The sequence below is a fragment of the Mustela lutreola genome, chromosome 3 (assembly GCF_030435805.1).
Source record: "Mustela lutreola isolate mMusLut2 chromosome 3, mMusLut2.pri, whole genome shotgun sequence".
In the NCBI taxonomy this organism is placed as follows: Eukaryota; Metazoa; Chordata; class Mammalia; order Carnivora; family Mustelidae; genus Mustela; species Mustela lutreola.
The window spans coordinates 146,489,072-146,512,100 of NC_081292.1; the positions used below are offsets into that span (position 1 = coordinate 146,489,072).

Sequence of the window (23,029 nt, forward strand, 5' to 3'; positions counted from 1 at the left end):
CCCACTGAGCAAGCAGTATAATGCTGGACTCGATCCCACGACCCTGGGATCATGACATGAGCTGAAGGCAGACGTTTAACTGATTGAGCGACCCAAGCATTCCGGGGTATTTTTTTTTTAAGATCTTATTTATTTATTTTAGAGAGAGAGCACAAGCAGGGTGAGGAGCAGAGGGAGAGGGGGAGAGTCTTCAGCACTGAGAGCAGAGTCCAACATGGGGCCTGATCCGCAACCCTGAGATCATGACCTGCGCCAAAACCATGACGGGGGCACTTAGCTGACTGAGCCCCCAAGCACCCTGTGGAGAGGTATTTTTTATACTCTACCATTCTGTGTTTAGAACTAGCTTCACATGGTGCTAGTAAAAAGCAGATCAACTTTTAGTGGATTTTATTGTTCTCTGTTAAATCTAAAAGTAATGCACCCTGTCTCCCACCACCATTTCCCGTTCTGGTACATCACCTGGGTCTGACATACAACAGACCCATTTATTTTTAAGTGAATGAGTTTTCCGTTTCCTTTCCTTTGACTCTATTCAACTACTACTGAATTAAAATAGGAGTTTGGGGTAATTTGTCACTCGATAGCACTGTGTCTTTGCCTTACTTCCTCATTTAAAAGACAACCCAAAACAAATGTCATATTTGATCATCCTAAGATACCCTCTATCAATGGCTAAAAAAATTAACAGGCTTGTTAAATTATTGACACAGCAAACTACTTACAAATTATTTTTAAGCTGTTCAGAACCAGAAAAGTGCCTATAGTAGAAAGCAGCTGCAACCGCTTTCTCAACTCATTTGGTCAGGCGAGGTTAGCCATGTTCACACCAATGCAAGTTCAAATTTTGGGTGCTGTTTCTCTTCCAGAAAAAAAATGCATATATTTGTTATTTTCATAAATATGATCCCAGGGATGCTAGACTGAATTTTTTCTGAATAAGGATCAAAGACAATCCATGAGGCTTACAATTCTGAAAGAAATTGGGACTTATCAGTCTCAAGGCTTCCTTTTTCGGGGAGCCTCTTCTTAGAAGAAAAACTTTTCCGAGCGATAAATATTCAATCTCAGCAAAGTGCATTACATGAGTATGAGGAGGGCATGGCCCGGGTCTTCACTATCCTGTGAAGGGTTGTGTGCTGTCAACTAAAACTGGAAGATCCAGAATCTTCCTCAGACGGGAAGAGAGAGAGTGAGTCAGGGGCAGAGAGACAGAGGAGAAGATAATAGGGAAAGTAAAAACCAAACCCAACCACTAAAAAAAGCAAGAAGAGGTCTACTGTGTATGTTCATGACACAAAGGTAATGCCAGGGAAGGTTTTCAGAAATCTAATGATAAATCCTCATTTCTGGAAATCAGGGCTCCAACAATTACTCAGAAAGCGATTTCGGGGAGTCAGGAGGACATGTGCGTGCATTTTGAATAAACCTGAAGAACGAGGAGAAACTACTTCTATAAACTAGGCATTGCTCTAAACACAACGAATGCATTATCTCATTTAATCCTTACAACATCCCTCTGAGTTGGAAACTGAACATGAAAAGATATCAGTGTTTTGCTCCTAGATCTGTAGCTGTACATGACATGTCCAAAATTCAGCCCAGGTCCTTAAATCAATAAAAATGGCCAATGTGATACTTGCCATTGCCAGCAACTGGATACCCAATCAATTTTCCCTAGAGTCTATGTGCAATAAAAAAGAACCATCCGGACCAGATGGGGCAGTGAGGGAGAGATTGGGATCTTTGCATAAGACATCCCTCCATTGAAAGGGAGCTTCCTGAGAAAACTTCAGTCCAAGAAAGGCCATTGTCCTGGGCCCTCTCCAAAGGCACAACCCTGCTCCCCACCACCTACCCCCAAGAAAGCTTCAGGCTCCAAGTGGTAAAAAGCTACCCATCACTTGTCAAAAATCCCACCATTAGAAATAGTTTTCTGCCATCAAATACAAGCAAATCTCTGGCCTAAAACCACATCAATATTAACAGTTGAGAAGAAGAGGCTAAGAAGCATTCTCCTCCCTAAATAGGCATAGTGCTAAAGAGATTAGGGCTCCCACGCCTGCCTAAAACCCTAAATATTTACTCTTCAACAGAACAAGTAAATCTTCTAGTTTCAGGATCAAATATGTAAACAGGTCCTTCTGTCCCCACAAACTACACCCTCTCTCTACCCCTCAACTCAACCTCCACCCCCCACACACACACCTAACACATTAAATCACATTACAGAACATTACTTCTCAGAGTACTAAACACTGTACTATGGTATCAATTATTCTTTATACAATGTGTATTTTTAAGAACAGGTTTTTACTGAGACCCCTTTAAATAGATTTTCACAGATGGGCTTCCAATATCACCAAGTAGGCATATTCCCCATTTTCCAAGTGAGGATATCAAATTTCAGATAATATGCTGTCCACTACTATACAGCTGATAAAGGGCAGTGTTCATTTGGATTTTAACCCAAATTCCATAATCTTTGTAATATCCCATCCATTTTCCTCTTAATTCTCAGAATTAAGAAAGTACATTTGTAATTAACTACAATAAATGTATAAAACAGTAACAGTTTATTTTTTTAAGATTTATTTATTTATTTATTTATTTGACAGAGGGAGAGAGAGAGCGCGGGCACACAAGTAGGCAGAAAAACAGGCAGAGGGGGAGGAGGAAGCAGGCTCCCCGCTGAGCAGAGAGCCCATCCCAGGACCCTGGGACCATGACCTGAGCTGAAGGCAGAGACTTAACCCACTGAGCCACCCAGGCGCCCCAAAACAGCAACAGTTTGAATGTACTATCACCCTTGAGTCTACCCAAACCCTCAAAGATATACACAGCCCCTGGCAATAGAGCCCTTATATTTTCTTAATGCCCATAATGCCTAAGCTCGGATTGCCTGGTTCTCAATTTCCCTTCACTCAAGCTGTGTCCAAAACTGCCACTCTGGTTAAACCACCAAGTCACTTTATTCTGCTTTGTAATGGTGATCTATGAAGACAAGATCTACAGAGCCACTTAGGTGGCAGCTTTTACCCTGAGGCTTGCCCAAGTGTCCCTAGACAAGACTTTCTATGGTTTTCTCTATCCCCACCCCCACTCTTACCACTGAGCTACTCAAGACCTGCTTGTGTTTTTAAAGGAAGAAAGGAAGGAGAGGAGGAAGAGAGAAAGAAGAGAAAGGGGAGGGAGGAAGCAGGGGGAGGGGCTTTAGAGGAGCGGTTAGCGGGGTGGGCAGAATCCCAATCACAACATCAGGACAACAACAATAGCTCTTAAACCTGAAAGCCTCAAAGGTAAGATGTGACATTTATGTAGAGGTTGGCAAGTCACCAGCAAATGTTACTCCAGGTCATTGTGTGAACAAGCTTACCTAGTAAAGGAATGCATCCTTCCTGTAATGAAAAACCATCTGCATATCTCTAACCCCACCCCTGCCAAAACAACCTCCACAATCCAATTCTGAAGTAATAAAGGCAAAAGCAGGAATGAGAAGCAGGAGTAGTTCAAGAGAAGTCCATTTTGAAGGCTAATAGGGAGAAAAAAAGTTCTCATAAAAAAACAAACAAAATGCCAAAATATTCTGAGATGAATTATAGGAGGCAGTGTTTTGTACAATGACCAAGCATTAGCATAAACTTTGAAAACTACTTTTCAGTAATAGGTACCTGCCTACGCTTACTACTGATTACCTTATAATATGCAGCATTTGAGTAAAATCATGTTCAGATTTTTGAGTATTTAAATTATTTGCTTATAAAGCCAATGTCAATTTAAAGTGAGGGACCGGGGCGCCTGGGTGGCTCAGTGGATTAAGCCGCTGCCTTCGGCTCAGGTCATGATCTCAGGGTCCTGGGATCGAGTCCCGCATCGGGCTCTCTGCTCAGCAGGGAGCTTGCTTCCCTCTCTCTCTCTCTCTGGCTGCTTCTCTGTCTACTTGTGATTTCTCTCTGTCAAATAAATAAATCTTTAAAAAAATAAAAAAATAAAGTGAGGGACCAAGAAGAGGGTGGGATCTGATCTTCCCCAGAAAAGCTTCCATTGGATAGATCTGTGGCCTAGGCCACTTGTCTTACTAGAATTTTATCCTATCATCCTGGTTTGCTTTAAACGGATTGTGAACTCACTAGGATGCCTTTACTTGAATCCTAGAGCTAAATCCTCTGAAACTGTGCAGTGCGCTTTTCTAAAGACGCTGTATTCTCTTCTGCAGCTGCCAATTTACTATCACTAAATTGTCATATTGACACATGGACTGCAGGCAGCTGTCTGGTTGAAGGACCATCCCAAAAGGCCCAGGGTATGTAAGTGTCCTCTGAACTTTAACTTTCCTTCCATCACCCCTCTCCTCCCCACGAACCATGCCAGGTGATTCTGGAGAGAAAGGCTCTCCTAGTCTGCAAGCGGCTTATGCATTTTAAAAGAAAACAAACATGAAAACAAAACAGTGCTTGATGAATATGAAATCAAGAGGACTGGGATGTTTGCTCCTAACTAGAAAACTGTCAAGCCCAGAAAATGAAACCAGTTATTTCCAGTGACTTTTTTTAAGTCAGTGAATCTTCTTTATTTTTCTGCTCTTTTTAGTTGTAGTAAAATACGCATAAAATTTACCATCTTAACCATTTTTAAGTGTACAGTTGCGTTAAGTACATTCACGTGGAGCAGGAAGCAACCATCACCACCAATCTAATCCAGCTCTAGAACTCCTTTCATCTCATAAAAATGAAACTCTATACCCATGAAACAGCAAGTCACCCTTGCTACCTCTCTTCAACCCCTGGCAACCATTTGACTTTCCATCTCTATGAATCTGACTACCCTAGGTACCTCATACGTTTGTCTTGGTGACTGGCTTATTCAACTGAGCATAATGTCCTCAAGTTTCATCCACGCTTTAGCCTGTGTCCGAATTCCTCCCTCCCTAAGACTGAATGATATTGTGCTGAATATACAGACCACATTTTGTTAATCTATTCATCTGTCAATGGACACTTGGGTTGCTTCCACTTTTTGACTACGGTGAATAATGTTGCTAAGGACGTAAGTGTGCAAGTATCTCTTTGAGACTCTGCTTTCAATTCTTTTGGGCATATACCAGAAGTAGGAGTGCTGATCACATAATAATTCAATATGTAATGTTTTGAAGATATTCCATATTCTTTTCTACAGTGGCTCTCCCCTTTATATTCCCACCAGGGTTCCAATTTCACCACATCCTCCCCAACACTTGCTTGTTTCTGCCTGTCTGCTCTCCTGCCTCTTTGTCTTCTCTTCTATTCTCTTTTCTTTCCTTCCTTCCTTCCTTCCTCCCTTCTTTCTTTTTCTTTCTTTCTTTATATAGCAGCCATCCTATTTTTCCCCTTACATTTGACAATTGAGGATGACTGCAGTTTTTAATGAATAAATTTTTAATTTTAATTTTGAAAGTAATAATAGTATTACTTTACATCATCGACTTCATTAAATCTCTCCTAAGACCCATGAGGTAGACATTGAGTTTCCCAATATTTCACAGATGACACTAAGGATTGAGACTTTAGGTGGTATCTCACTGTGGTTTTCATTTGTATTTCCCTAATGATTAGGGAAAAAAGTCCCTTTTAACCAAACATTCAGAGAAACAATACAAGAGTTTAGGCTCTATCTCTGAGTTTGCCTTCATAAAAATCCATTCATTCTTAGTCCTTCAAACTTCCTCCCAGCCCTTTCTCTCTGCCTTATCCTCCATAATAAAGTCAGGATATCATACACCCTCTTGACTGCAGCCCTTACACTGTGTAGAATCTGGGACACTTTCTGCCTGATCATCACTCAGATTATGGGGGAAAGAAACAAAAAGTGTAAATAGAAGACCCAAGAAACAGACTACAACAAGACAATTCTGCATTTAAAAAAAAAAAAAATTCAAAAGCCACCACTTTCCTACCAAAAAAGTTGGAAGGCTCATCCCAATAGGAAAAGATACATGAATTCACAGAAAGTGAAATACAAATAATTAGTAAATATTTGAAATAAGATCATCATGAATAACAAAACATACAACAGTAACTTTTTTTCAATGTGCAAAGCAAAAATTTCTTCAAATGATAATACTTTCCATGCTGATAAGAAAGTACAAGCGAATATAAACTTTCTGGATACTAATCTGGAAATTTGTGTCTATCAATAACCCTAAAATATTTACCATTTGAGTTTTAGAAATGCCACTTCTAGGAAACGTTCCTTAGGATGTTTCCAAGAGTTGAGAGATTTATATACACAAACTGGAAACAGCCTAAATATCCAACAACAATATGGAGGCTGGTTAAAGGAACTGTGTGGTATATGGACAACATCATCTCATGATACTTGCTTTAAAATAGATCACCAGGGGCACCTAGGTGGCTCAGTCAGTTAAGCCTTCAGCTCAGATCATGGTCCCAGAGTCCCAGGACAGACCTCAGCATCAGGCTCTCTGCTCAGCGGGGAACTTGCTTCTCCCTCTCCCTATGCTCCTCCCCTGCTTGTGCTCTCTCTCAAATAAATAAAATCTTAAAAATTAAAATAAAATAGATCATCAAAATTACTAGGAGATCAAGAAACCTGGTTCCAAATGCCTACCTTGCTATTTTAAGCTGTGTGAAGCTAGGTACAACTCCTAAAGTCTCAATCCTTAGTGTCATCTGTGAAATATTGGGAAACTCAATGTCTACTTCACGGGTCTTAGGAGAGATTTAAATGAAGTCGATGATGTAAAGTAATAAACTCCTATTAGGAAACACATATTAGGGCGCCTGGGTGGCTCAGTGGGTTAAGCCGCTGCCTTCGGCTCAGGTCATGATCTCAGGGTCCTGGGATCGAGTCCCGCATCGGGCTCTCTGCTCAGCAGGGAGCCTGCTTCCTCCCCTCTCTCTCTCTCTGCCTGCCTCTCTGCCTACTTGTGATCTCTCTCTGTCAAATAAATAAATAAAATATTTAAAAAAAAAAAAAAAAAAAGGAAACACATATTAGTCACTATTATCACTTTCAAAATTAAAATTAAAAACTTATTCATTAAAAACTGCAGTCATGGGACGCCTGGGTGGCTCAGTTGGTTAAGCAGCTGCCTTCGACTCAGGTCATGATCCCAGCGTCCTGGGATCGAGTCCCACATTGGGCTCCTTGCTCCGCAGGGAGCCTGCTTCTCCCTCTGACTCTGCCTGCCATTCTGTCTGCCTGTGCTCCCTCTCGCTCGCTCTCTCTCTGACAAATAAATAAATAAAATCTTTAAAAAAAAAAAAAAAAAAAACTGCAGTCATGCACAATCGTCAAATGTAAGGGGAAAAAATGGTAAGCACAAAGTCCTAAGCTTCAGACTGTGTACCCTGGCACTCAATTGTGCAGAGAAGTACTAATGAGCCACCACCCAAAAAGACATTGTGAGAATCACCATTTCGGGTTCAATCAAACCAAAGCATAGGTGTAGGAAATCTGTGAAGATTATGAGAGCAGGTAAGAGTGACAAAGAAAGAGTTTGTGAAATCGGGGTTTGTTTGTTTGTTTTAAGGGGGGAGGGGCAAAGAGCAAAAGATAAAATATTAGTTAAGAATAAGTGTTCTCAGGGCATCACTAGTATAGAAGGATCCTTGTGCTACAAGAAGCAATTGTTTATTTATTTTTATTTAAAAAAAAAAAAAGATGCCCTAGAAACATTAAATGACACAACTAGTTACTGGCAAACAAAATCTGGAACCCCATTTTCCCGACTCAAAAGTGTCTAAGAAATGAACTGATCAAATGAAGATGGGAGGGAGGGAAAAAAATAAAACAAAAGTTTGAGAGTCATGACTTTGTAAGAAATAGATGACAAAACGCTTTAGAAATTCTAGTTTGGCCTGGTGATAGAAGAGCGAATTTAAGCACATGTAATAAATACTTAGAAGTTAATAAACACAGAAGTGCCAAATGGGCCCAGATTCTCGGGTTTCCCAACAGAGTGTGAAGAGGTAAGTGAAACAAATGAACAGAGCCTGAGGACAGCACAGCGATCTCTTATAAGCCATAGGACAGGTGTGCTGATAGAAGAAATTCACCTTAAACCCCATTTCCTTTCCACTGACACCTGCTTTTCTACATCATTGAAGAGAAACCACTTACAAACTAGAATCCAACAGAAAAAACCTAACCCCATCCATGAAGAATTCAGATGTTTTCAAAAGTCGTAAGTGAACTCAAAGTGCTAGTGTTGTTAATCTCTGATGACATGAAATAATTTGTGATAATTTAAAGTTATCTCACCTGCCTTCCTCACCATTCTAAGGCACTGTCCATTAAGAGTACTGTGATGCCTTTTATCCATAAATCAATCTCCTTCAAACAGCTAAACACTACTGCATCCTGCAAATGCAAACCTTTTATTTTGCAAGATAAGAAAGCTGTACTAAAGATCTGCAAAGAATACCATCCCTTTGATTTTCCATTGTTTTCCAACAAAGCATCCATTGTAATCCAATTTTCCTTTCCCAGTCAGAAACCACAGGAGCAACCTATTGTGTCTGACCCCAACTCTTGCATCTAACACCAGTCTGGCAAAGCAGGTGTCCATAGTTTTAATCTGAATCACACTATACTTAACAAGCGAAACCCGTACATTTATAGAGTTAAATATCCAAGACCGATTGCATGAGAAAAACCATTATCATATGCAAATTGTTATCAAATACTCTGTCTTGGTCCATTCAGGCTGTTATAACAAAATATTATAGGCTGGGTGGCTTATAACAACACAAGTTTATTTCTCATAGTTCTGGAGCCTGGGAAGTCGAAGATCAAGGCATCAGCAGATGTGGTGCCTGGTGAGAATAACCTTCCAGGTTCACAGAGAGCCATCTTTTTATTGTGCCCTCAAGTGGCTGGTGGGAGGCAGGGAGCTCTCTGAAGCCTTTTTTATAAGGGCACTAATCCTATTTACAAAGGCTCCACCCCCCTGGCTCTAATCACCTCCCAAAGTCCCCACCTCCTAACAACATCACCTTGGTGTTTAGGATTGCAAGTTATGAATTCTAAGGGGACAGAAACATTTGGTCAGTCACAAATTCTTTCAAAATATATTGGGTGAAAACAGTCTCTTCATTACAAGGTACATTACAGGAATATGCTTCAATCAAACTCACCTGACAGTCTGCTTTTTCATGGCAGACATTCCCTCATACCTCCCCTCGCCCCTCTAACCATCAGGAATACTTTCTCGTTCATTTTCTCTCCCTCCCTTCCCCTTCCTCTCTTTTCTAGCCAGCCTCATCCAAGGTTGCTACTAAGTAAATCCATAAGAAAAAGCCCACTGGATAGACATTCCCTCTCATGCTACTGAGACTCTATTGTTCCTTGAAGGACTGAGGGCAGCAGGTCATTTGGCTGGTGTCAGATTCCTGAATAGTGACACTTCTCACATAGCTTGGCACTTTGAGAGCCAACCTGACAGGAATGAGTATCTCATTTCATATCAAGTCATCACAAGAGGTGCCCCGTCGATTCTAGGGTCTATCTAAAGAGAGCAATGACTTTCTCTGCAGAGTCATCTTTGTTGATCATTCCAAAATACCGTAGCTTTTTGGATCACGTAGGATAATAACCCAAATAATTCTTTTAATTCAAATCGTAATTGAAAAATATAAGAAACAAAAACCACTGACTAAAATACTTGCATGAAAAAAAATCTCCTTATTCTTAGATGATTTACTTCCACCTACAAAAAAATTACATTTAGCCTGCTCAAAGTTTTATGAGATATTAGCAAGTTTGAAATACTGGAATACAGAAATCGGATAATTGAAGGAACAAAAGCAATCTTAGATTGCAAAGGCCATCTGCTTCACCTGCATAGATGAGAAAATAAGGCAGAGAGAACTTGGGCGGCTGCCCCAGTTTGAGATAAGTTTGACTAGAATCTGAACATTCTGATTCTCAATCCATACTTCCTGGATCTCTCTCCTAAACCCATGGAAGAAAGTGTATTAACATTACCTGTTACAACAATAACTCAAGGAATTTTTATTCCCAAAAAGAAATTCAGCAGAACTTTAATCCAACATTTATTAATACTATAGCAACACATTTTTTTAAAGATTTTATTTGAGAGAGAGGGAGCAAGCATGTGAGCAGGAGGGAGGGGCAAACAGAGAGGGAGAAGCAGACTCCCTGCTAAGCACGGATAGAGCCCACTTGGGAGGCTTAATTCCAGGACCCTGAGGTCATGACCTAAGATGAAGTCAGATACTTAACCAACTAAACCACCCAGGCACCCCTACAGCAATGCATTCATTCTTTTTTTTTTTTTTTAAGATTTTATTTATTTATTTGACAGAGATCACAAGTAGACAGAGGGGCAGGCAGAGAGAGAGAGAGGAGGAAGCAGGCTCCCCGCCGAGCAGAGAGCCCAATGTGGGGCTCGATCCCAGGACCCTGGGGCCATGACCTGAGCAGAAGGTAGAGGCTTTAACCCACTGAGCCACCCAGGTGCCCCCAGCAATGCATTCTAAAAAGTGAATTTGGATGAAGGCATTTATCATAATTCCATAGAACAGCTTATTAAGCCTAAATCAAAAAAATTCATCAATAGGTAATGATACATTATTGAATAATATTTTGGTCATGATGCACAGAACTGCTAAATCACTATACTGTATACCTAAAACTAATATAACACTATATATTAATTATACTGAAATTAAAATTCTTTAAAAATGTAAAACAATAAATAATATTTTGTTCTTTGCCATCAAGCTAACTACCTAACAGTATACCCTACAATTTTCATTCTAAGAGAAAGCATGAAGTTTTGTGTTTTTTTAAACAACAGATTCTACTTTGTCAATCAAATAATATCTACAGTGGCCCTTCCAGTTATACACAGAGTTAAGTACAGTATACGGGCTATGCTAAAAACCACCAAGCTTAGGGCTATTCACAGACTCAGCCAAAAATCACTGAATTTAGGCTGCTCCATTTTTAACCAACCATGCTGGGCCTCCATATTGTTGCCCATATGGCACCATAACACAGCATCATTCTGGCCACCAACGCCTCCACTGTCAACACCCCAAGAGTGGAGTGCAAACAAAAAAATAAGCCTGTTCCACAGAGCAAACCTCAATCCAGTCCATTCTTTAGTGTTTCTCTTTAGAAAGAGAAAAACGTCAGACTAAGGAGAAGGTATGCAAATTCACAATTTGGGACTCAACATGAGCATTACAGACCCCATTTAATGGACATAAAGATCTTGGATAATGAGATATTTCAGATACGCTCTCAGCTTTGGAATAAATGACAACAGAAGCATGAAAAGAATAGAATCCTAGAAAATAACAAAGAAAAATAATGTTTTAAAATATTTATTTAAGTAATCTCTACACCCAAAGTGGGGCTCAAACTCATGACCCCAAGATCAAGAGTTGCATGCTGCCCCCATTGACCCAGCCAGGCTCACTGAAAAAGTGAGAAATAATTTTTTTTTTAAAAAAAGGAACAGAATCTGGAAGGAATTATTTCTATTAAAAAAGCATTCTGGGGCGCCTGGGTGGCTCAGTGGGTTAAGCCGCTGCCTTCGGCTCAGGTCATGATCTCAGGGTCCTGGAATCGAGTCCCACATCGGGCTCTCTGCTCAGCAGGGAGCCTGCTTCCTCCTCTCTCTCTCTGCCTGCCTCTCTGCCTACTTGTGATCTCTGTCAAATAAATAAATAAAATCTTTAAGAAAAAAAAAGCATTCTGTTTTACAAAGGGATGCATAACAAGCTTCTTTAAGTCACGTTATACATTACAGAATACTGCAAAACAAAGATTTAAGCACAACATGTTAGGTACCAAAAATGAGTCGCATCAATGATAACAATATCAGCTGATTCAAGTTCAGGCCCTTGATGGAAGCTGAGATGCAGGCCACAGGTTGGACGCCAGAATGTTATTTAGGTGTGAGAAGAAGAGAAACATTCAGAACTTGTAATTCTGGATACAACCATACCCTTGGATTTTCAGAGACTTGAGAGTCTGAATGGTTAAAGACAGAGCTGTCGATACCCTAAGAAGAAACAAAGTAGACCCCATTCCAAAAGTCAGTAGCATCATTTGGTATATGGGCCATAAAAGGATTAGTATTCTGAACACTAATCACAAAATTTCAGTTTCCCTACATGCCATTAAATTCACTTCTATTTGAATCAATGGCCTGAAAGAAACTAGAAAATTCTCTACCTAGCAATATGAGGACCTTCGCTGTGACTGATAGTTGAAAGCAGCTGACCCTTTTGTATAAACTCAAAGTCAAGTCATGGGATTGCGCAAAGAAAGAAAAAAAATGGTCAGGAAGAGGAATAACAAACTTCCAGTTTTCAACTTAAATTATATCCGTTTTTTGCTTTTTTTTTTTTTTTATGGCAGAGAAAGTCTAAGCACAAATTTTCTTTTTTTCAGCCTAATGGAAACAGCTTTCTGCATATAGGTTTAGTGGACGAGCTTTTGTTATCTAAAACAGAAGACGACACACCTCTTTCAAGTGCATTTGCTGATTACAAGTGAGCCCAGGCAGAAGTGATCAGATGTTCTTAGACAACTGTGTAAGGAGCCTCTACTAAGGTTCAACCCGGCACAACCTGCTGTTCCTGAGAGGCTGTTCTTGGAGAGATTGCAAAGTTAGATTGGAGTTATTTTCTGTAAGTAAACATTTGCTCTAGAAGCAACTCTAACCTGCAAACACACCCACTTTTTCACAGTAAGTCTCAGCGCTAGATAGGATCAATGAGATGTCTGCGCTGGATTTCAACCATTTTAAAATAGGTCTGTAAATCTGTTCCTTTGTGCATTTCAGTCCCTGCATGTGAACATTTGACTTCCTTCAGAAGCATCAATATCGCCCGCTGAAAAATACACCTTCCTTAAAAAGATACTTTTTGTTCCCGTGAAGCTTTTTCTGTTGCCATTCCAGAAACAAATGACACAAAAGGCAAATTTTGCCATCCTCAACAGCGGTTTTAGACAAACAGACACAGCAAACAAAATAACAGCAAAAGCTTAAGAAACGAAGTCAAGGGTGAGTTGGCCGGGGAAGAGAGGTGGAGTGGACGTGAGAAATGGGAGTCTCGACTCTGTGACCTAAGAAATTCAGCCTTTACCGATGAATGGGGGGCTGGGAGGGGAGAGAAGGGGAGGCGAGGTTTCCAGTTGAGGAAGAGAATTACGTGCTGCTGTCCTGGTTTTGTTTCAATAGCTCCCCGGGAGTGCGCAGCACGCAAAATCGAGTTTTGTGACTAAGCCTGATTCAGGGAGAGTAACACAAGTTTGTTCATGACACAAGGGAGCTACTACCCAAATCCGGAAATTAAACAAACGATACATAACAGTTCTTGAAAATGTTTTAAGTGCCTCTGGTACAAAACAAAAGTTTACGGTTATTCATAGGAAGCATCTTTCTATTTAATATCACCATGTTGCAGGCTGTGCACCCGTCCTGCCAGATCCTCTTTTAAGAAAACCGCTAATGACCCGGAGTGCTGGGAGCCTGAAAACTATTGTCATCTCTCTCCCCGGACGGTGAGCCTGATGCTCCGGGTCACTGACAGAAACTAAACAGCGGCCGGAAGCCCACGAGTCCCCGGCGAGTTCTTCTGAAACCCCGTCGCGACAATCCGCGTGCCGGACTGAAAGGACTGGAAGTGGGCACGGTCCCTCCGCCCTCCCGGCCGCGCGTCCGCAACGTTCCAGGCTGTCAGGTGGGTGGCGACGAGCCTCGGCGGGGAAGCCCTGGCCGGCAGCGCCGCAGCCCGCGGGGCCGAGGGGGGCCAGCCCCGCCGAGCGCGCCGCGTCCCGAGGCCGGCCGGCGCTCACCTTTGTTCGCCGGCGCTCGCGGCGGGGAGAGAGCCGGCCCAGGAGGAGTGCGGACGGCGACCCCAACGCTCCGCGGCCCCTCCCAGGCGCCCCGGAGGAAATCCGTAGGCTAGCCAGATCCTCCCAGGCTCCCCGAACGGCAGCCGGGCTGAGGGGTCGGCAGCCCCCTCCCGAACACAAAGGTTGGGAGAAGCGAGCGCGAGCGCTGGGGGCGCGGGTGCGTGCGCCACAGAGCACGCGAGTGTGCGTGTGCGCGCGAATGTGCGCGCGCGGGTTCGTGTGCGTGTGTGTGTGTGTGTGTGTGTGTGAGAGAGAGAGAGAGAGTGTGTGTGTGTGTGTGTGTGTGTGTAGGGGGAGGGGAGGCGCGCTCCAGCCCTTCTTACCTTTCGAAGATGAGCCGCACCATGAAGATGCAGAAGGCCAGGGGGAAGGCGAGATAGAGGTCCTCAGCCTGCGGGAAGGTGGCTTCCTCCGTGTTCTTCAGGTCCGCCCAGGTGACATTGTGCGGGAGCCAAAACCTCTCGTTCCAGAACCAGGCTAAGATCCCTGCCATCTTGCTTTGTCCACTCCAATCGCGGGCTCCCGCGGCCCGCCGAGCTTTCCGCCGCGCCGGGCGCCGAGGGATGCGCGCGCGGCTGGCCCGAGCCTGTGCCGCCGCTGCCGCCTCCGCGACCGCTGCTCTCGAAGGCTCGCGGCGAGCCCCGGTTCTCTCCTCCCTCTGGCCGCGCTGGGGAAAGGAGCCGCCTCGCCCGTCACATGGCTGCCTGGGCCGCTCGTCCTGATTGGCTCGCCCACGCGTCAAGCAGGGAGGCACACGCGGCCAGCTCGCCCACGCCCGGAGGGTAGGGCGCAGCCGCTGCGCCCTAGGCGCAGAAGCTCGGCTCCCGGGAGTGCTGGCCGCTTCTGCGATCCCCGCGCTCTAGCTCCGCGCGTAGGATTGCGACCCGGGCCAGGCCCCCCAAATCCGCCCTAGCCTCCTGGCTTGCTCGCACATGCTCAGAACGCCGGTTCCTGCCCCCACTGGAGTTTCAGGGGTCTCCGTCCGTTTCCCGCGCGCCTACAGGCGGTGGGGAGGCAGGTAGGGGTCGGAGCCGATCTTCAGAACCACCCCTGCATTGAGAGAGAACAGCAAAAGAAGAAGTAGGCGACTCGAGGAGCAAAGGAGGAAGAAGTAGCAGAGAAAGAGCCATGCACTCCCGCGCTTGGAGAGGCAGGGTGAAAATCAGGAACTGGGGCGGGATGGTTTGGTAAGAGTCGGCCTCTACCAGATTCCTGCCTTCTACCTATCCCCGGCCTTCTGGCCTCTTGTACTACTGCTCACCACCACACCAGTTACCCCCCCAGGGAACAAGGCTCTATATTTTAACTTATGAGCCGGTAGGTGAAATTAGGCACATAGGTGCTATTTGCTAATGATAGTGAGGATGAGGACGATGATCGTAACTCAGCATTCTTTAAAACTGGCACTCTAAAGGAACCTCTCGGAAAATGCCACCGGACCACATTTCGATTTCACATGGGTCAGTAGAGAGCCTCCACTCTGCTAGTTGACAGATTCATTATTTCTACTTTTTGAATCTGAAACCTGTATGGTGTTAGGTCTCTAAGGCCTAGCCCAGACGCCTTCACTCCCACAGTACATTTCCCCGTTGATACAGTGAACCATGGGGGTCAGTCAGTTCAGTGGCCCATGTAGACCTGGTTCTCGGGGTATTTTGTTCATTTTTTTCACAATCATTCCTTTTCTGCCTGGCTCTGGCAGTGGGTTGTAGTGGACACTTCCAAGAGGCATTTAAATAGGCGCTTATCACACACTTCTTTATTCTCCCGGCCCCGCCAACCACCACCCTCATTTCACCCCTTCCCTTTAAAGCAAAACTAAAGAATTGCCTATATTTATTCCTTACAGTTTCTCTCTCCTCCATTTTCTGTTGAACTTCCATCTGGGTATTTGCCCCTTTTCACTGTACTGAACTGCTCAAGCTCACCAAGTGATCTCCATGTTGCTGACCAAACGTCAGTTCTCAATACCGACATTGGCAACATGTAGCCAAGTTGTTCAGCCTCTGCCTCTTGAAACACCTCCATATCTTGGCTTCCAGAAACCACATTCTTCTGGTTTTCCTCCTACTTTGTGGCCAGGTATGTTGAGTATGCTTGTTGGTCCTCTTCACCTTCCTAACCCCTTAGAATGGAATGACCTCAGAGTCGGTCTTTTATCCCCTTCACTTTTCTATCTACCTATATTCACTTGGTGATCTTACCCAGTCCATGGCCTTCAGTGTCATACTGATGGCTCCCTATTCATATCTCTAATCATGAACTCCTCCTTAAATTTCAGTCTCCTAAATCCACTATCAATTCAGCAACTCCACTTCAATGTCTAGGAGCCATTTGCTGTCCAAACTACTAATCTCGCCCCTAAAATTGTTTTCTCCTATCATCTTGGCTCAGGCCAAAAACCCGGAATTATCTTCCTAAGAATTGATTTCTAATGTCCTCGGATGTCCTTCCTTATTCATAATAAATTCTATCAGCTCCATCTCTCATCATTTTTTTTCTGCTGCCATCTTGGTCCAGTCAACGCTGCTCACCTGAGTCACACCAGTAGCCTCCTGACTCCCAGTTTGAACTCTTATCCCTTTGCAATCTGCTCTCAACCAAAGTGATCCTGTTGAAATGGAAGTCGGCTCACTTCTGTGCTTAAAGCCCTACTGCTTCCCCCATCCCTCCCTAAGTGAAAGTTGAAGATATTTCAATGTCCCAAGATAATTTGGCTCCATGTTAATTCTCTGACCTCATCTACTCTCTTCTCTCTCATCTGCCTCTCCATTCCTCTGCTTTGGTCACCCCTGGCCTTCTTGGGAAATATCCAGCATGCCTTAATGCCTGTACATTTGATTTTCTCTCTCTCTCTGCAACTCAGGCCCCACACTTGGATATCCACACCTACTCTTGCTATAATGTTACTTACTCCAAGAAGCCTTCCCTGGCTACCCTGGTTAAGGCACAGCCCTCACTCCCCACCCCCGCTCGTACAGCAGCCTCACTCCCCACCCCCGCTCATCCTATCTAACTTTCCTGTTTTGTTTTCACTCAAAGCAATTATCACTATGTAACCCAACATATATTTTACTTATTTCTTTATTAGTCTCACATACACACATACACTAAAATGTAAGCTTCAAAAAGGCAAAAATCTGTGCCTATCATTATTCTTTTTTTTTTTAAGATTTTATTTATTTGATAGAGAGCACAAGCAGGGGGAGCAGCAGGCAGAGGAAGAAGAAGAAGCAGGACGCCCCCCCACACACACACAGAGTAAGGAGCCTAATGCGGGTTTCCATCCCAGGACCCCAGGATTATGACCTGAGCTGAAGGCAGACAGTTAACCTCTTAACCAACTGAGCCATCCAGGTGCCCCCATGCCTATCGCTATTATATCCCTCTTCCTTAAAATAGTGCCGGTGCATAGTAGGTATTCAGTAAACTTGAATTAATGAGTCAAACTACTCAATCTCACAAAAATCTTTCTAGGAGAAGAAAAAAATCTGAATAAATAATTTTATTAAATGTGTGCATACTCATGTGAAGAATAGCGTGGACATAAATTTGGGGATTGATCGAATCTCAAGTAGCACAGGAGATGTATCCTTGAAGCAAGTCTTCATCAAGGAGTAGGTATCACCATTCCCACTTGAGACTGGACAGTTAGTTGATATGTTGCTGAAGTCCTCAGGATGATGCCTTGGCATCAACTGCATTCTTGTAGGCCACAGAGAGGAAGTTGCTAAGGTCATCAGTCACCTTTGTGGCAGAAGACCAGTTCATAATGGAAACTGGTCTACTGAGCCAGAGAGACTCCCTTCATGGCTGCCTCTGGTCCTTCTTATCATTCTTATGCTTGATCTAACAGTATCTTTCCTTCCACCCTAGGACTACTGCTGTCCAGTAGGTTCTGCTGTGCCTCTAAGCATATGCAACAGGAAGTGCGGGTAAGTTAATGCTCTGGAAAATGAACTTTGACCAAGAACAATAGAACCTAGTGGATTAACTTTTATTCCTTTCCCTCCCCTGTCCATGGGACACCTAGGGTAGCTTCAGACAGCCTCCCTGAAAATATACAATTTTCGATAAGAAACAATCACCTTATTCCAAAGTTGGGGCCAGCTCAGTGACTCACTCCCTTATGTTTCCTTTCTTTCTCTCACTTTTCATTTCCCTCCTGCCTGCTTCCCTGAAATTACACTCCCCTGGAACTGCTCTTTTTTCTAGAGAAGACAAACTAAGTTAGTGTCACTCTCCTATTCATTACCTTTGAGAAGGTGGTGGGGTTTCAGGAACAATGTTGAAAGATAAGTTTGTTGAACAATGGAAAGAGAACTTTCTGCTTATTTGTGAATCTTGCACAAGTTTACCTTAGTTTCTGAAAGCTTGCTAATGCCCTTGGAATGTAAAATGTGAATGTGTAATTGTAATGTAATGTGATTGTGTACCAATAGTGACTGTCTTGCCTGAGCTACGCTACTGTCATGGGGCTCCCATTATGTAACGTGTGGAAAGGGGTTTGTAAATTCTTCTCCTCTATGCACATGTACAGTTAGCACACCTCTACTCTTTTATCCACACAGCATATCTCCTGCAGGCTCCAGGCCCTTCTTACCACCCTCCATCCAATGATTACCCCAGAAATACAATATAGTAAAATACCATTTCATGTCTGACCATATTTTATTGGTTCAGAGGTGGACTCTTGGCCCAAGATGGTAACTGAAGTCCTTCTTCAGGTATTAGGGCATGAATCAAGGCAGGCATTTTTTTTTTCTATAACTTGGACTGTAGGATTTCAACCTCAGAAGCTGTTAGCCTCATGCTTCATCATATAGATAGAAAAAGCAGAAGCTAGTGGGCACCAAGAAAGAGGAATAAAGCAGACCTGCAGAATTAACTGAACATAAGAGACTTATTTCCATATGATATCTAAAGGTCAACATTTTCTCATCTTTAGGTTCCATGAAACAGTCTCATATCTTCATGGTGAATTTCCTTTTTTGGTTGGCTTGCAGTTATTTTAATCCAAAGGAGTCCCACCATACAAAACTTCACTCTAAGCATACATGTCTTGAACACTTTGCTGACCTCAGTTCTGGCCCCAGTGGAAGTCACAATAAAAACACCTCCCAAGGGGGCCACTATGCTTTTACAGAAAATACTTCTAATTGTTGCCCCAGGAAACCAAAATACAATTTACACATCAGACATGATTGTAGTTCAACAAAAAAGCTAATAGTCTGTAAATGGAAGAGATAAGGAGAGAGAAAAGGTGAAAAAATTTTTTGTTGGGGGTAGGGAGTAACACTGCCTACATTGCAGATTAGGAAAGTGTGTTTCAGATCTTTCATATGAGATATCATATGAGAATATACCCTCTTTTTTCTTTTTTTTTTTTTTTAATATCCTCTTTTTTCCAGGCAACTGGGAAATATCAACAAAACTAAGCGTTGCTTCTCATTCTTAGGCACACACCCAGCTCTTACCCCCCCCCACACACATATATCTGGGTCCACCTCTTAGATGCAGGAGAATAGCCAGTTTAGCTGAATTTCCAAAACCGTAGGGCGTGTTCTACAAAAAAGAACACAAAATCTACTTGGGGAGCAGAACGTACTCACATGAACAGCCAGATCTTACACATCAGCACCACTCCTGAAGGCATGAGATGGTGTGTGATAAATGCCCATGACTGCAGATAACAAAGACTTCCTGCTCAAAGGAGGAAGGAAACCTTCTGTGTTGAAGAGGTCAAGGAAAGCTTTGAGGAAGAGGCAGAAATGGAATACGACTTCAAAGAACGAGGAGGTTTTGAAAAGGCATGACCAAAAGAAAAAAGTGAGGAGGATTTGCTGACAAGCAAAACATGGCTGAGAAGCTAGATTACAAATGGCCTTTAGCAAGAGGCAAAGGAATACTCCCACGTACTTCTTATTTTAGTGAGAACAGTATTTTATCCAGTATCATATCATATAAGTAACTCTATAGTATGATGCCTAGATCATAATACATGTTTGATTACTGCAGGTTTTCGAAAATATACAGAAAAATTCATTTATTGCTTAAAGTATAAGACAGTGCTAAAATTAAGCATTCAACCAAACACATTCTACTCCTTAATTTAATTTTATTTTTTTAAAGATTATTTATTTATTTATTTGACAGAGAGAGAGAGAGATCACAAGTAGGCAGGCGGGGGGTAGGAGCAGGCTCCCTGCTGAGCAGAGAGCCTGATGTGGGGCTCGATCCCAGGACCCTGGGATCAGGACCTGAGCTGAAGGCAAAGGAGTAACCCACTGAGCCATGCAGGTGCGCCACAACTCCTTAATTTCAAAGAAAATTGGTTTTCTTTGGGAATAGTATGGAAATATTGCCAATTTTTTTTTTTTCTGCAGTCATTTCTTCTGGATATATAACCTTCTTGCTGTGTTTGGCAAAGCTATCCTAAATCTACACTCATTTTCTACTGTCCAGATAGTAGTCTCTTGGGTTTTCATTCACATGATATTTAGGAAGAGGGCTGGGCAAGAAGCAGTAGGATTCATCCCCATGGTATGCAAGTCACCCATAGCAATGCATAAAACTCAGCATCTCCTGGCATCTTAAGAAAAGGGTAAGAGCGTTTACCTTAGAGCATTGGAGTTAGGCTAGGGTTATGGCATTAGTTAGGTTTTGTAACCTGGACAGAAATTAAATGTACATTATTTGCTGGAACTTCTCCAGCAAGACTGCTCTTTCCCATGTTCACAGTCTTTCTTACAAATATGTCAAGTACTGGAGGTCTGAAGATCTTTCTCCTCCCTCCCCGACCTTGACAGCTCCTGTCTCTGGAAAACCTTCTCTGATCCTGACAACCATCAATTACTCTTGCATTCCTAGCTAAACCAAATCACCCACTGGGTTTTCTGTCTTCTCTGTAATAATCAACATCTTTTTAAATGTTAATGTCCCTCTTGAAATTTTCTTTAACTTACTGGTGCTATGTTGGCATCCCACCAACGTTTTATACATGACACATGTGCTCTGAAACTAACAAAAGGTAAGTGAGAAACAACCAGGTTTTCTGACTGTGGACTTCCACTTAGGAATTCTGTTCACCTTAGTTACACGTCTGTAACTTCATAGATATCATCAGCTAGGTATAGTCCGCCATGGTGCCATTTTCATGTATGTATAGATGATCAGCATTTAGGAGGCAAGGTATCTCATTTACTAGCTACAGCCTGACTTCTACTTTTCATGATGCAAAGGTTTTTATAATCAAAGAGAAGCAGAGAACTCAGCCAGTTATCTCAAATTATGAGAGGAATAAATAACCTAAACTGTTGAAATTACTGACTTTATATAGAAACAAAAATTCAGAGTTGGAAGTGGCCTTATATACCAATAAATACAATTCACTCTCTGTGCTTATCCAAACTATGATTAAACATCTCTGATGATAGGAAGTTCACTGTTTGACAGATTGACCCATTCCATTTTGGCACACCTATGAATATTATTATCATTTCGTCTGCATATGTAACCTTCTTGCTGTGATTAGCAAAACTATCCTAAATCTACACTCATTTTCTTTAATGAAGACATTATCTTGAGGCATGTAGCAAAATCTCCATAGGTTTCACATTTGCATAATAGGGATCATATCTTTCTGTTGGCTAGATGGACCTAGAACTCAAGAACAAGATTCAAATCTAATCACATCACCTTGAACAAAACACAGCACTCTGTATTTAACCACATAGAAGGCATTAGGAAAATCTCTGAGTGAAATTCCCTGTCACCCAGGCATTTCTGACCTCTGTGAGCATCAGTTAAAAAAAAAAAGTTTAGGGGTGCCTGGGTAGCTCAGTGGGTTAAAGCCTCTGCCTTCGGCTCAGGTCATGATCCCAGGGTCCTGGGATAGAGCCCCGCATCGGGCTCTCAGCTTGGCGGGGAGCCTGCTCCCCCAACTATCTCTCTGCCTACTTGTGATCTCTGTCTGTCAAATAAATCAACAAATAAATCTTAAAAAAAAAAAAAATTAACTTGCCTACGGAATGATCAAACACTTGCCTAGCGATTTATGGGAAATTTGGTGTTTTTTCCATTCAGACATAGAAAGAGTGACCAGATATTCCTGAAAAAAATTTTTTAACAGTAGGCATCATGGGAATTGTCAGCTGTGTAGACACCCAAAAAACTAAAACTCTTGAAGTTTAAATCCTAGAATCTTCATGAATTCTACAGAACATGAATAACCTTATAGCATATAGCTTCTTAACTAAAATTTAAAATGTAAAGGCAAGCAGAGAACAGAATGGCCAGTAGATGTAGAGACTGGGTGGTTAGCTAGATGCATTTACTAGCTAAATTATTTCATGTCAAACAGTAGTTTTAATTCATTCCATAGCAGGGTTAGGAATTAGCATGAACCATGGGTCTATTGAGTTGCTTTGAGAAGAATTACAGCCATTACATTACTATGAAATCCAAGATGGATGGCAAAAATATACAAAGTTATAAAAAAGTAGAGATTATAAAAGTAAATGTCTCTAGGGGTCAGATAGGTAACAACATGGATGGAACAGTCCAGGTGAAAGAAAAAAAAAGGTGGGACCAGAGATTATGTAGATTTTCCTTTTCCTTCTTACTTTCTGCTTTTTTGTTGTATTATTTGTTTCATTTAAACCAATGGATGGGCAAGTCAAGCACATCCATTGGCTGGTGTTCGTAATCCTTAATTACTTCCTTATCTTCACACCTGGAGGACTAAATGTATTTTAGGAGACCAAACTTTAAAAGGAATAATTTTCTTTCTTTCTTTCTTTTTTTTTTTTTTTTTTTTTTTTGGTTTAAAAAAAAAAGAATTTATCCGAAGAATAACAATCGGGATAATGAGGGGTATGGAAATCTAAAAGGGACATTTTATATATATGTTAGGTATGCTAAGTTTTGGAGTTTAAAGAAAAATAAGTTGAAGTGCTGGCTTTGCCCATAATAGCCCTGTTTTCCCTAGAAAAATTACCCAACCTCTGGAAACTTTAGTTTCTTCCCATGAGCAAAGGGAATAATACTATCTACCACATGGGGTTAAACTAAAATTAACATAAGGTCACGCTAAGTGCTTAACATTTCAATGGAAGCAGTTAATATTATA

At 42.3% G+C, this 23,029-nt stretch overlaps 1 protein-coding gene and 1 long non-coding RNA gene across 4 annotated transcripts in view; one reads left to right on the forward strand and one right to left on the reverse strand.

Annotated features, from left to right (window-relative positions):
• CERS6 (ceramide synthase 6) overlaps nucleotides 1–14,832 on the reverse strand; it is a 318,430-nt gene extending 303,598 nt beyond the window's left edge. Inside the window, exon 1 of one of the 2 annotated variants that reach the window (XM_059167114.1) lies at nucleotides 14,223–14,832. In XM_059167114.1, coding sequence (XP_059023097.1) covers nucleotides 14,223–14,392 — 170 coding nt within the window. In that variant the 5' untranslated portion in view covers nucleotides 14,393–14,832. The remainder of the gene's footprint in view (nucleotides 1–14,222) is intronic. The other variant, XM_059167115.1, reaches the window with a different exon arrangement.
• The window catches only part of LOC131827133 (uncharacterized), a 62,639-nt gene continuing 53,251 nt past the window's right edge, over nucleotides 13,642–23,029 (forward strand). Inside the window, exons 1-2 of one of the 2 annotated variants that reach the window (XR_009351899.1) lie at nucleotides 13,642–13,724; nucleotides 17,776–17,834. This is a non-coding gene — a long non-coding RNA (uncharacterized LOC131827133). Of the gene's footprint in view, nucleotides 13,725–13,818; nucleotides 14,022–17,775; nucleotides 17,835–23,029 lie in introns of those variants that run through there. The other variant, XR_009351900.1, reaches the window with a different exon arrangement.